This window comes from Dasypus novemcinctus, chromosome 14 (genome assembly GCF_030445035.2).
Source record: "Dasypus novemcinctus isolate mDasNov1 chromosome 14, mDasNov1.1.hap2, whole genome shotgun sequence".
NCBI classification, from domain to species: domain Eukaryota; kingdom Metazoa; phylum Chordata; class Mammalia; order Cingulata; family Dasypodidae; genus Dasypus; species Dasypus novemcinctus.
Window position 1 is genome coordinate 57219125 of NC_080686.1, and position 13302 is coordinate 57232426.

General features: G+C 39.6%; 1 protein-coding gene across 4 annotated transcripts in view; it reads left to right on the forward strand.

Annotated features, from left to right (window-relative positions):
* Positions 1–488: 488 nt before the first annotated feature.
* The window catches only part of DPY19L4 (dpy-19 like 4), a 103674-nt gene continuing 90860 nt past the window's right edge, over positions 489–13302 (forward strand). For 2 of the 4 annotated variants that reach the window (XM_071207925.1, XM_071207926.1), the window contains exons 1-3: positions 489–980; positions 10379–10489; positions 13014–13113. In XM_071207925.1, coding sequence (XP_071064026.1) covers positions 10460–10489; positions 13014–13113 — 130 coding nt within the window. In that variant the 5' untranslated portion in view covers positions 489–980; positions 10379–10459. The remainder of the gene's footprint in view (positions 981–10378; positions 10490–13013; positions 13114–13302) is intronic. The other 2 variants (XM_004474701.4, XM_004474702.4) reach the window with 1 other exon arrangement.

Here is a 13302-nt window from a genome sequence, read left to right on the forward strand (position 1 = left end):
ACTCGTTCCTTGAATTTTTGGTTTACATTCTTCTCCACACTGCTTCTAGCACAAAAATCTGCTACTGTTTTACATAAATAAGTTTATGGTGTCCTGTGCCACAAAGATTTATGTAATATTTTTTGTTCTTTGGTTTTGGAAATTTTATTGTAGTAACTTTTAAACAGTTTTAAAACTAGACCTTTTGTTAGTAAATGGGATCAGTAAGTTCTTATTTTGTGCCGAATATTTTAAGTATTATCTTTAGTTTAAATGCATTATTGGTAAATATCTTATGAAAACACATTGTTAAACTCCAAAAAAAAAGTACAAAGTTTCAAACATAAGCTTCTTTCCCATAATGGTCAGTGGTCTACTACAACAAAATGCCAACCCGGAACGTTTTGCAGCACTCAGAAGTCACTCTAAGAATGCAGGCACTGATAGTTCAGAGCCATGGGTTCCACTCCTACTTTAACTAGCTTTGTAACTTACACCTCACTGGACCTGTTTCCTTTTTGTAAAATGGGGCGAGGGATAAGGACTGGATCTGGAAGGTATAGCTGATGATATTCTGACTCCCTAAATTAAATCACTAAAGTCGAGGAAAGTTGGCTCAGGCCCTCACGTTTCTGGAAGAGACGAACGAGGGGTGGAATTGTAGCAGGACCCACCAGGCTCGCTTTCCTCGATAGAAGCGAGCCAGGAACTCCCGCCAGGAGGAGCGCCATTAGCTTCAAGTCTCCTTCAGCCCAGGCCCAGGAGCCCCAGCTGAACGCTCCGGCCGCTTCCCATTCCCGGCACTTTGGTTCCCGCGGGCGCGGGAGGACGTGGTTGGCGGCGACACCGGAGGGAGGCGGGTCAGGAAGTGGGGGCGCGGCGGCCCGGAGTGGGCCTGGGGCAGCCGTAAGGTTCCGCGGCGGGGAGAGAAGGAGACCGCGGGCCGCGCCTGAGCCCGAGGGGTACGTCGGCCTCCCCGGAGATGATGGCCGAGGAAGAAGGTGACAGCCCTGCGGTCCAGCACATCAACTACCGCCGGTGGTCTCGGGCGCGAGGGGCGGGGGCGCGAGAGGCCCAGGGTCTGGCGGCTGGTGCCCGGGCCGTGAGGGGAGTGAGGGAAGAGCAGGGCGGGGCAGGTGGATGAACTCTGGGTTGAGAGGTTTGCGGGGAAATTCGGAGGGAACGGAGTGAACGGCGTGAATGGACCGAAGTTTTGTCCGCTGAAGTGGGAAGCAAAGGTGGAGCTTAAAGTTGGAAATCGTGTAGCGAGAGAAAAAACTGGGGTGGGGGTGGCGAGTGCTTGAGAGGGAGGGTTATATGAGGCGGGGTGAGCATAGTTTAGTTTTGAAGATGTAGGTGAGAGTTATCAAGGGTACAGCGCGCGTATTTTAATTTGATCTTTGCTTAACCAAATGCCCCTCATTCTGAGATTGTTTCTTAAGGGTCTGTGGAGACTGAAAAATACAAAGTCGCAGGGTGAGAGGAAGGGCGCGTCAGGAGTATAACGAGGCAGGAATTGGGTGTAAACATGGTAAAGTGAATTGAGAGGGATGAACTAGCCGACATTGGAGAAGGCCAAGTTCAGTTATAAGTTAAGAGAAAGAGGCAAAGGACGGAAGGATGAAAGTAATTTGTGGGAGTGAGACCAGGAGTGTTTTGAGTGAAAAAGCTTTCTATGCCCCCTCAAAGCCATTACCAAGAAAATCAATTCTTTCAGCAATATTGATTCATAGAAAATGATAGGGATGAAAGAAAAGTGGGGAGTTGTCAGAAACTTATCATCTAGTAATAACACAGGAAATATTCATGGTATAATAATTTCATGATAACCCTAATAGTTTCAGGAACAGGTACATGTGGTGGTCACTTAACTGAACAGTTAGATTTTGCATTCTGGTAGAAAACATGACTTTTACTTTATGGAATAGAGTTGACGAGGAGATAGTAAGTTGATCTAATTTAGAGTAAGCATTATTGAACCAAGAGTGGAAGGAGGAAGTTTCAAGAATTCAGGGGAAAGTTATTTTTAAAAATGCAGTGTAAGAATTGTTTGTTTACTGTTCAGAGACTTGCTACCCTGTCCCTATCCTCCCACTTGCTTTATAGTTGCCTCCTCATCCTTGACGTTTCTGAGTGTTAGAGCTAATCTAAATTTAAGATCACCTAAAAACAACTTCAAAACCAGAGCTATTGTAGTCATAGGAGGACTAAATCCATTTATTTCCTTGATTTTACCTGTGGTTACAGTATAGTATCATTTCAAACACTTGATATATTTTTCTTTTCTGACTAATTGCAAATCTTTGGGGACAGGTTGATAAGCTAGCTTGTATGTTTCCATGAGCACTCTCATGCATTAGTTAAAGCATGAAAAAGTAATGCAGTACTAAAAGTCTGCATCACGCAAAAGGAAAAATAATTTTAAGTTATAGTTACACCTAATTAAATAGATATGATGTGGAATCAATTTAAAAAACCATAACACTTTGTAAAATTTACATGTGATTTAAAATGAAAAAGTGGTTATAGAATTACAGGTGGGAAGTGGACTTGGCCCAGCGGTTAGGGCGACCGTCTACCACATGGGAGGTCTGCGGTTCAAACCCTGGGCCTCCTTGACTGGTGTGGAGCTGGCCCATGCACAGTGCTGATGCGCGCAAGGAGTGCCCTGCCATGCAGGGTAGGGGAGCGCCATGCACAAGGAGTGCGCCCAGTAAGGAGAGCCGCCCAGCAGAAAGAAAGTGCAGCCTGCCCAAGAATGGTGCCGCCCACGCGGAGAAATGACACAAGATGACACAGCAAAAAGAAAACACAGATTCCCATGCCGCTGACAACAACAGAAGCGGACAAAGAAGACGCAGCAAATAGACACAGAGAACAGACAACCCGGAGGGGGCGGCGGGGGAAGCAGAGGAAGAGTCGAGAGAAATAAATAAATAAATCTTTAAAAAAAAAAATAGAATTACAGGTTACCCAAAAGCAATTAAATCCACCTTATATGGAACAGTTAATGGATTGCAGTTTTGTTCAATAGCACTTTTAATTCCATAAATATTTGGATGCCTCCTGTGTTAGGTGATAGGATTTAATATTCAACAATGAACGAGTAATTCAATTCTCATTTTTTATTATAATGTTGGTAAACCTAACATTTATAGCAAGCATGTCTATATATCAGATATTATTCTGAGTGCTTTACATTTATGTGGCACTCTATTTTTTTTTTCAAAAACACCTATTATCTTGTATTCACTGTATTAAAATTAGCCTATGTATTTTACTTGCATCTAGATATTCTGAATATTCCTTTTTGCTTTTTTGTGCAACTGAGATCCTCTCCATTATATCAATGTTTCTCTATGTAAGTATATTCTTTGGGAATCTTATCTTCCAAAAAATGTCTTCCATGATTACAGTAGAGCAGGGGTTCTTTAACCTTTTTTGTTCCACGAACCCCCTTGCCAGTCAGGTGAAAACCACAAACTCATTACTAAGTCTACACTATACTATGTATTATTTAATATAATAATACTATGTCTTTAACATGTACTAACATGTCCTCACAAGAATGTTTTTTTGAATTTCAATTCAAGCTCACAGACCCCTTGTTAAAAACCCTTGCATAAAGGATCAGGAGGTTGGTATTTATGATTCCTGAAAGAAATGTCAGAGCAAAGAAAAAAGTCACAACTTTGAGTAAAGCAGTTGTAACATTTCACTTAGAAATTGCTATGTATAGACTGGACATTTGCAGGCCTATTTATGGACCTTCTATTTCATATGAAGATCATAAATCAGAGACTGAAATATTAGGTTATTTTTGTGGGATACGTTTTCATTGTCATTTAGTTTGACTTTTTATTTACAAAGGTGAAAATATAAGAGTAAAAAGGAAACTTGAATTCCATCCCAAGACTTTCCTATCAGAAATGAGAGTCCAATTGCTTGGGCTGTTGTTGCTTTTCTACCTAGATATGCCTGCCTTTGTCTTTCAATTATGAAGTTATAAGATCACTATAAAGGAAATGAGGTAAAATTTGCATCCAACTATTTTGTTTCTCAGGGACAGGCAAAAAGTTAGTTTTAGGGACAAGGTTGAAGACTTTGACTAAAATCAAATACTGTTTTTCTCAAGTTGTCCTTTTTTTGCTTCCATATTTTAAGGCCATTCAAATTGATGTCATAAAATCAGTAAAATCATAAAATCAGTGTACAAATAATGTTTCTTTTCCCTTGAAAAATTGTTATTAAATAGTATCTTAAAATGTATGGTATCCCAGGGAAGCAGCGGTGGCTAATCAGATGAGCTCCTGTCTACCATATGGGAGGCCCTCGTTTCATGTCCCGAGGACTCCTTGTGAAGGCAGGCTCGCCCGCATGCTGCAGAGCACCACCTTGGCCTGCAAGCACTGTGGAGAGCTGACTCAGCAAAGATGACACAACAAAAAAAGGGATACAAGCAAGAACACAGAAGAGCCGGCAGCAAATGAACACAGAGAGCAGACAGCAAAAAAGCTGCAAGGGGGGAGGGGAAAATAAATAAATACAGACACAAAAGAACATACAGTGAAATGGACACAGAGAGGGGACAGCACACAAAAAGTGAGGGAGGATAAAAAAAAAAAGTATAGTATCCCATTTTAACCACAAAGAAAATAGAAGAGAATATGCAAACTCAGAGACAAAAAGTAGAGTGCAGTTTACCAGGGATGGGGGGCGGGGGGCAGGTGTAATGGAGAGTTTAAGCAAAATGAGTGTAGTATTTCTGGAGTGAAATGCGAGTTATAGTAATGGATGGTGGTGAGGGTACTGCTGCATCATGAATGTGATTAATCTCACTGCATGATATGCTTAGGAGTTGGGATGGGAAGGTTTATGTTTTATATGTTTCCACAATTAAAAAAAGGAAGGAAGAAAGAGAAACTAAAGAGTTAATGACAGTTAAATGCAAAACCTGATAGTGGATGAGATCTAAGGATGAAGGAGAAAAGACTCAAAAGGACATTATTAGGATATAAGAAAAAATTTGTAATATAGAATGTAAGATTTATATCAATGATAAATTTCTTGAACTTGATAACTGTACTTAAGGTGATAATATAACTGAATATCCTTGTTCTTAGGAAATATACTTGGAAGTATTATGTGTTCAGGGAGTGTGATATGTGCAACCTGCTTTCACATGTTCATAAAATAAGAGAGAAAGAAAGAAAAGGAAAGAAGGGAGGGAGGAGGAAGGAAGGAAGGGCAGAGGTGGCAAAATGTTAAAATCTTGTATCTCCATATCTTAGGGGTGGGAATATGTTGGAATTCTCTCTGTATGGGGTTTGTATTATTTTTGCAATTGTCCTGTAAATTTGAAATCATTTCAACATAAAACGTAAAGAAAAAAGTATGGCATCTTAGAATCAAAGAAATAGAGTGTTATAGAACCTGTATAAATTATTTATTAGTATGGTCTTTGATCATTGCTATTACAGATTCTTGAGAGATGAATGTTAAGATTTGTATACTTCATACATCATTTGGGAATCCCTGGAAAATTTTTTGTGTAGGGGAACAGATGTGGTTCAAGTGGTTGAGTATCTGCTTCCCATATATGAAGTCCCAGGTTCTTATCTCCTAAGAACAAAACAAACAAACAGAAAAAACCATCTTTCATTGGGGAGTGGATGTGGCTCAGTGGTTGACTGCCTGTTTCCCATGTATAGGGTCCGGGGTTCAATCCCTGGTACCTCTAAAAAAAGAAAAAAATTGTGTAAATTGTTCTTTTATGAATAAAATTAATTTATATGCACAAAGAGAACATTTTCATTAAAGTCATTGTAAAGTGATTCGTTGATAAGAAATTTTTTAATAAAGAAAAATACTGTTTTAAAAAAGATGAATTATTGATTATTTATTTATTTTTCTCCCCTCCCCTCTAGTTGTCTGCTCTCTGTGTCCATTTGCTGTGTGTTCTTCTGTGTCTGCTTCTATTCTTGTCAGTGGCACTGGGACTCTGTCTCTTTTAGTTGCGTCATCTTGCTGCATCAGCTCTCCATGTGTGCAGTGCCACTCCTGGGCAGGCTGAACTTCCTTTCATGCTGGGCGGCTCTCCTTATGAGGTGCACTCCTTGTGCATGGGGCTCTCCTACGCACTGGACACCCCTGAATGGCAGGGCACTCCTTGCATGCATCAGCACTACGCGTGAGCCAGCTCCATATGGGTCAGGAGGTCCGGGGTTTGAACCTTGGATCTCCTATGTGGTAGGCAGACACTTTAACCATTGAGCCAAGTCCGCTTCCCAGAAAAATAATTCTTTTTGTAAATACTTTTTATGTGAATATCCCCTTCCCAATTTATATTTATCTTAGAAGTGCATTTTGGATTCTGTCTGATAGAAAGGATTTAGACCATTGGTCACGTAAAGTAAATTTGTTAACTTCCTCAGTAGATTTAATTTGATTTCTGAAATTATTATATTTTTAAGAAAAATCCAATACTAATGAGTTTAATCATGTAGGCGTAACTAATAAATATACTTGTAGTTATATTTTCCCCTGGTGATAGTTTTCCCTTGTATTCATTTTTGAAGAAAATGTTTACTGGGGTAACATACATATCACATAAAATATCCGATTTTTACCATTTTTAACTGTGCAATTCAGTGATATTAATTACATTCACAATATTATGCTACTATTACCATCATCCATTACCAGAACTTTCCCTATTCCCCAAACAGAAATCCTGTATCCACTGTATATTAGCTCACCATTACCCCTCATTCCTCATATCCTGTAATAAACTTTTCATCTCTGAATTTTCCTCTTTAGATGTTTTATGTATCTGGAGTCATTCAGTATATATCTTTTTGTGTCTGTCTTATTTTACTTACTGTAATTTAGTTTTCAAGGTTCATGTATCAACTTCATTCCTTTTTCACTGTATGTGTAACTCACATTTTTAAACCCATTCATATGCTGATAGACATTTGGACTATATTTACCTTTTGGCTGTTTGTGAACCATGGTTTTATGAACATTGGTGTGCACATATCTGTTTGAGTCTGTTGTCAGTTCTTTGGGGTATGTAACTAATAGTGGGATTGCTGGATCCTATGTTTGCTTCTTGTGTTTAACTTTCTGAGGAACCACCAAACTCTTTTCCACCGTGGCTGCATCATTTTACATCCCTACCAACAATGTACAAGAGTTCCTATTTATCTGCATCCTATTTATAAGGGTTCTTATTTCTCTATACCCTTTCCAGCAGTTATTTTCCATTTTTAAAATAATAAGACATTCTGGTAGCTATGAAGTGGTGTCTTTTTGTGGGTTTTATTTGCATTTCCCTAATGACTAATGATGTTGAGCTTTTATCAGTGTGTTTATTGACCATGTGTATATTGTCTTGGAGAAATGTCTGTTCAAGTCCTTTTGCCTGTTTTTTAATTGGCTGTTTCTCTTTGTTGTTGAGTTGTAGGAGTTGTTTATATATTATGGATATTAAGCCTTTGTCAGATATATTATTTGCAACTGTTTTCTCCCATTCTATAGGTTGTCTTTTCACTTTCTTGATAATGCCCTTTGATGTACAAAATTTTTTAATTTTGCTAAGTCGAATTTATTCTTTGTTTCAGTGCTCATGCTTTTGGTGTCATATCTAGGCACATACTGTTTAAAACAAGGTCCTAAATGTTTCCTCCTGTGTGCTTTTAGCACTTATATTTAGGTCATTGATCCTTTTTGAATTAATTTTTGTAAATGGTATGAAATAGGAGTCCAATTTAGTTCATTTGCCTGTGGGTATCCAATTTTCCCAGCACCCGTTTGTGAGAGACTTCCTTTCCCATTGAGTGGAATGGGCTCCCTTGTTGAAAATCAATTGCTGATAGGTATGTGGGTATCCTTGTATTCCTTTTTTTTTTTAAAAGATTTACTTTTATCTATATCTCTCCTCTTCCTCCCTGTTGTCTGCTCTCTGTGTGTTCTTCTGCATCCGCTTGTGTTGTTAGGTGGTACCAGGAAGCTGCGTCTCTTTTTCGTTGCGTCATCTTGCTGTGTCAACTCTCCATGTATGTGTCACCACTTCTGGGTGGGTTGTGCTTTTTTCACATGGGGTGGCTCTCCTTGTGGGGTGCACTCCTTGTGCATGGGGCACTCCTGTGTGGGGGTGCCACTATGTGGCACGGCACTCCTTGCATGCAGCAGCACTGCGCATGGGCCAGCTTACCACACGGGTCAGGAGGCCCTGGGTATCAAACCCTGGACCCTCCATTTGGTAGGCGGAAGCTTTATCAGTTGAGCCACATCTGCTTCCCTGTATTCCTTTTCAATACAATTTAAAATAACAACTTGCATTAGAAGAATTTCTTTGGTTTTACATAAATATTTATTCTTGTTGACCCCTTCTAACTTTTGCTTTAACTCAGGGCAGGGAAAAATTAAAATGGCTTCATGAAGAAGGAATATATATAATATTTATTAATTGACCCATGTTTGTATGGAAAAATGCTCAAAATCTGAAGTATGCTTTTTCTAATGATGTCATTTTCTAATGTATCCACTGACCTCAATATTTTAACACGACTGCAAATAAATAGTAAAAATTAGACTAGTCAGACAGAATACACTAAATATGCAGTATGTCTTTTTCACTGTGTCAGTCTTTAAAGATTTTTAGCAAATATTTTTGCTATAAAGTTATTTTAAAATATTTTATTCATTTTCCACCTTAAAGGTAGAAAACTACCTATCAGCAGCAGCTGATTTTTTTCTCCTTCTTTGACTCCTTTTTAAGCTAACATTTCAAAGCCTAAAGTCATTAATAAGAAAAAAAAGAAAACTTTCCTACACTTTTTTTTAAGGCGGTACCAGGGATTGAACCTCAGACCTTTTACGTGCAAAACAGGTGCTAAATCACTGAGCTAGGCCTGCTGTGTTTTTCACTCTTACAAGGAGGAGATAAATTCTTCTACCACCTTATAAACTTGACCAGGACATCTGTATCTACCCTACAGTCATAGTCTACCTTTCAAGATAATTAATTGTAGGGAGAAAAAACTAGTTAAATTGCATATAGTAAATTCCTGTTTAGTTTGGAATTTAGTTTACTGGTTTGGAAATAGTTCTGCATTAAATGTTTTATTGGAGATAAAAAGGACAGGTAGTTTAATTTTGGGAACTTTTTGTAAGATCTTCCTACATTTATTATAGAAATCTTTATAGGTCCACCCTATTTTCTAACATGTACATCTGTGATACTATAAAATGATAATGATATCACAACTCTGGAATTTTACAGACCTTTCAGGATTATTTTTAAAAAATGAACTATAGTTTTATGGTCAATGCAAAAAGTTGATAATCGATGAATGATGTTTATGGTACTGTCAGATTACTAGAATAATAAACTAATTCATTAAATAGCGCCTTCTTCCCCCATCATTCCAGAACAGAGTTTACTATGCTTATTTTAGGAAATTTTGAAAATAGCATCATCTTCAGTAGAAGAGCTCATTTGCTTATCAATAGGACTCCCAAGACATGAGGAGAATATGTATACTGTCTTTTTATTTGTAATAAAGCCAGATTTATTTATTTGTTTATTTTTAAATTTTTATTTATCGCCCCCTTGTGGCTTGCTTGCTGTCTGCTCTCTGTGTCCATTCACTGCGTGTTCTTCTGCTTGTCCACTTGTCTCCCTTTTGTTGCGTCATCTTGCTGCGCCAGCTTCCACGGCGTGGGCCAGCTTGCCTTAGTGAGGAGGCCTGGGATGTGAACCCAGGGCCTCCCATATGGTAGACAGGAGCCCAATCAATTGAGCCACAGCTGCTTCCCTAAAGCCAGATTTATTGAGGGGGGTGTGCTAAAGTAATATGAAGAAGTTATCTTTGGTACTAATAGGTCTCAGTATAACTTTTGCTTTAGTACAATAAAAGTTAATCAGGGAAGCAGATGTGGCTCAACTGTTAGAGCATCTGTCTACCATATGGAGGATCCAGGGTTCGATCCCCAGGGCCTCCTGACACATGTGATAAGCTGGCCCACTGCAGTGCTGCTGCATGCAAGGAGTGCCCTACCATACCCCGCGTACGGGTGCTCCACGTGCAAGGAGTGCACCCTGCAAGGAGAGCCACCCCATGTGAAAAAAGCACAGCCTGCCCAGGAGTGGCTTTGCACACATGGAGAGCTGACACTGCAAGATGACACAAGAAAAAAAGAGATGCAGTTTCCCAGTGCCGCTGGATAATGCAAGCAGACACAGAAGAACACACAGCAAATGGACAGAGAGCAGACAACGGAGGGGAAGGGGAGAGAAATAAATCTTTAAAAAAAAAAAGTTAAACAGCTTGAGATATAGATTAGAACAGTTTGTTGAACATATTGCTATAACTGTCTCAAATATTTTAAGGACCAACTGTGGAACTGCGCCAAAGAAAAAAGCCAAAGTTTTCAGAAGAGAAGGAATCTGCCAAAGAAGAGCAAATCAAAGATGCCCCAATACCTGAAAGAGCTCCAAAATGTAAGTTAGATTTGTTCTTTGTGATACTATAAAAATAGTTATGTTAGATAGCTTATTTTATATTAAAATTTTAAATGTATAAACATATTTTGGAATTAAGAGTAATAAAGTATGTGGTGGTGTCAGTCAGCTTTCATTACGTTTTGCTATAGAATACCTCCCAGATGTTACTGGCTTACAACCAACATTTAAACATTTAGCTCTGATTAAGGTTACATGTTGTGGCTGCAGGTCAGCTGCAAGCAAGTCACATAGTCAGACCTGATAATGGGATGGAGAGATATACTCCAACTACAGAGAAATGTTGCAAGTAACATGGCAGTGGGTAGGCATGTAGAATCCTTTTATAAGGAAGGAGAAAAAAGTTGGGAATTCATAAATATTTATTTCCCTCCCTCAGACAAATTACATTTGTTACCTTCCCCACACCAATGAAGATACTCAGTTTTATGTAATCATGGCATCAGTCTTGAAGCCCAAGGTCTTCTAATCCATTTCAGGTCCTGATACAATGGTTTCTGATCTAGAAACTTATGAACTTAAAAAGACAAGTTATCTGCTCCATGTCAGGGACCCCTAAAACCACCTCTAGATTTGGTGATTTGCTTAGAAGAACTCAAAGGTTTAAGCATATAGTAGTACTCAGAGCTATGACTTACCAAAGTAAAAGAATATAAAGCAAAATCAGCAAAGGAAAAAGTCCATGGTGTGAAATCCAGAGGAAACCACACACAAGCTTCAAAGAATCCTCGCCCAATGGAGTCACACAAGATGCACTTAAATCCTTTGGCATCAAATTGTGGCAAGTGTGAAATTTTGTCTACCAGGGAAACTCAATAGGTACTGAGTGCTCAGGTTTTTGGGAAGGGTCTCGTCTTACAGGCACCCCCTGGCAAACCTCATAACAAAACTCTAGATTTCTGGAAGGAAAGGATATCTTCAGCATAAACCATATGGTTTGCACAACAATTGAGGCACAGTAAACTACCCTTATCAGCTAGAGAATAATGGGAATGTTCCTGAAATCTAAGTTCCCAGGCTTTAGCCAATGACCTATCTTACAGGGAGACCTTTCTAAGGATAGCAGCTTATGGTCTGCTGTGTTAACTCTTTCCTGTGCATCCTCCTCTCATTATACACTGTTGGGCAGGGTTAGGATAACCAAAATCAGTTCTCCCATTCAGAAAGCAGGAGGCACACACCAGCTACTGATCTATAGCATGTTTATATACTAGGCAAATATGAGGGTCATCTTAACCTGGTTTGGGGGATGTTTCTTCATTAGGCTCCAGTTGTGTTCTTTGGGAGTAGCTTTTTGGTTTATTGCTCTCCATGGTCCTTTTTTAAAAAAAATTTTTTTTGTCTTTATTCATTTTTTTAATATTACATTCAAAAAATATGAGGTCCCCATATACCCCCCACCCCCCTCACCACACTACTCCCCCCATAGCAACATTCTCCTCCATCATCATGAGACATTCATTGCATTTGGTGAATACATCTCTGAGCATCGCTGCACCTCATGGTCAGTGGTCCACATCATAGCCCACACTCTCCCACGCTCCATCCAGTGGGCCATGGGAGGACATACAGTGTCCGGTAATTGTCCCTGCAGGACCACCCAGGACATCTCCAAGTACTGAAAATGCCTCCACATCTCATCTCTTCCTCCTATTCCCACACCCAGCAGCCACCATGGCCACTTTCTCCACACCAATGCCACATTTTCTTCGATTACTAATCACAGTAGTTCATGAATAGAATATCAGTAAGTCCACTCTAATCCATATTCTATTCCTCCATCCTGTGGACCTTGGATTGGTTATGTCCATTCCATGTCTGTGTCAAGAGGGAGCTTAGATTCCACATGGATGCTGGATGCAATCCTCCTGCTTTCAGTTGTAGGCACTCTTGGCTCCATGGTGTAGTGGTTGACCTTCTTCAACTCCATGTTAGCTGAGTGGGGTAAGTCCAATAAACCAGAGTGTAGGAGCTGAAGTCTGTTGAGGCTCAGGGCCTGGCTACCATATGGCCAGTCCAGAGATTCAGATCCCCTGGGTATATATTAAACCCCAGCACCAACTACAATTCTGGTAAAGTAACAGGAAAGCCTTATGAAAAGAGATCACATCTGAGTCCAGCTCCATCACACAGAAACACCAACTCCAAAGAAGGGCCAACAGACATGGCACAGAACTCCATCTGCCATGACCATAAAACCTGTGGGTCTCTGTAGCCCTCAGAAGAACCAACACCTGGGGTTGTATCTACTTTCCATGGTCTTTGACTACATTCTCTGGAGGTCTTTCTTTTTCCATTATCCTTCTTAACTGTATCTGAAGGTGGCTTTAGAGAATGTGCCATCCTTAGGGGCTAAATAACTTCCTTAGATTGCTTTCTGCTAATAGAAAGCTAGGGGCCCAACAGTTGTTCTCTGCCTTAGACCTGTAGCCCCTATTAATCTAGGCTACCTACTCTTTTGGTAATCCAGTGCTCTCAAAATCTTTGTCAACATTTTTTCTAGGTAATTTTTTTTTTAAGGAGGTACCAGAGATTGAATCCAGGACCTTATACATGGGAAGCAGGTGTTCAACCACTTGAGCTACATCCACTCCCTTTTCTAGGTAATTCTGATCAGCTCCCTTTGCCAATAGCCATACCCAAAATTCTTTTCCAGTTATCCTCCTCAGAATTCAATTAAGATACTCTAAACTTATCTCACTTTTGTGGGACCATCCTCAATCTCTTTGCACTAAGCCATTTTGCTTACCTGAAAGAATTTCTTGGGTCTACCTAAAAGAATTTTGCATATA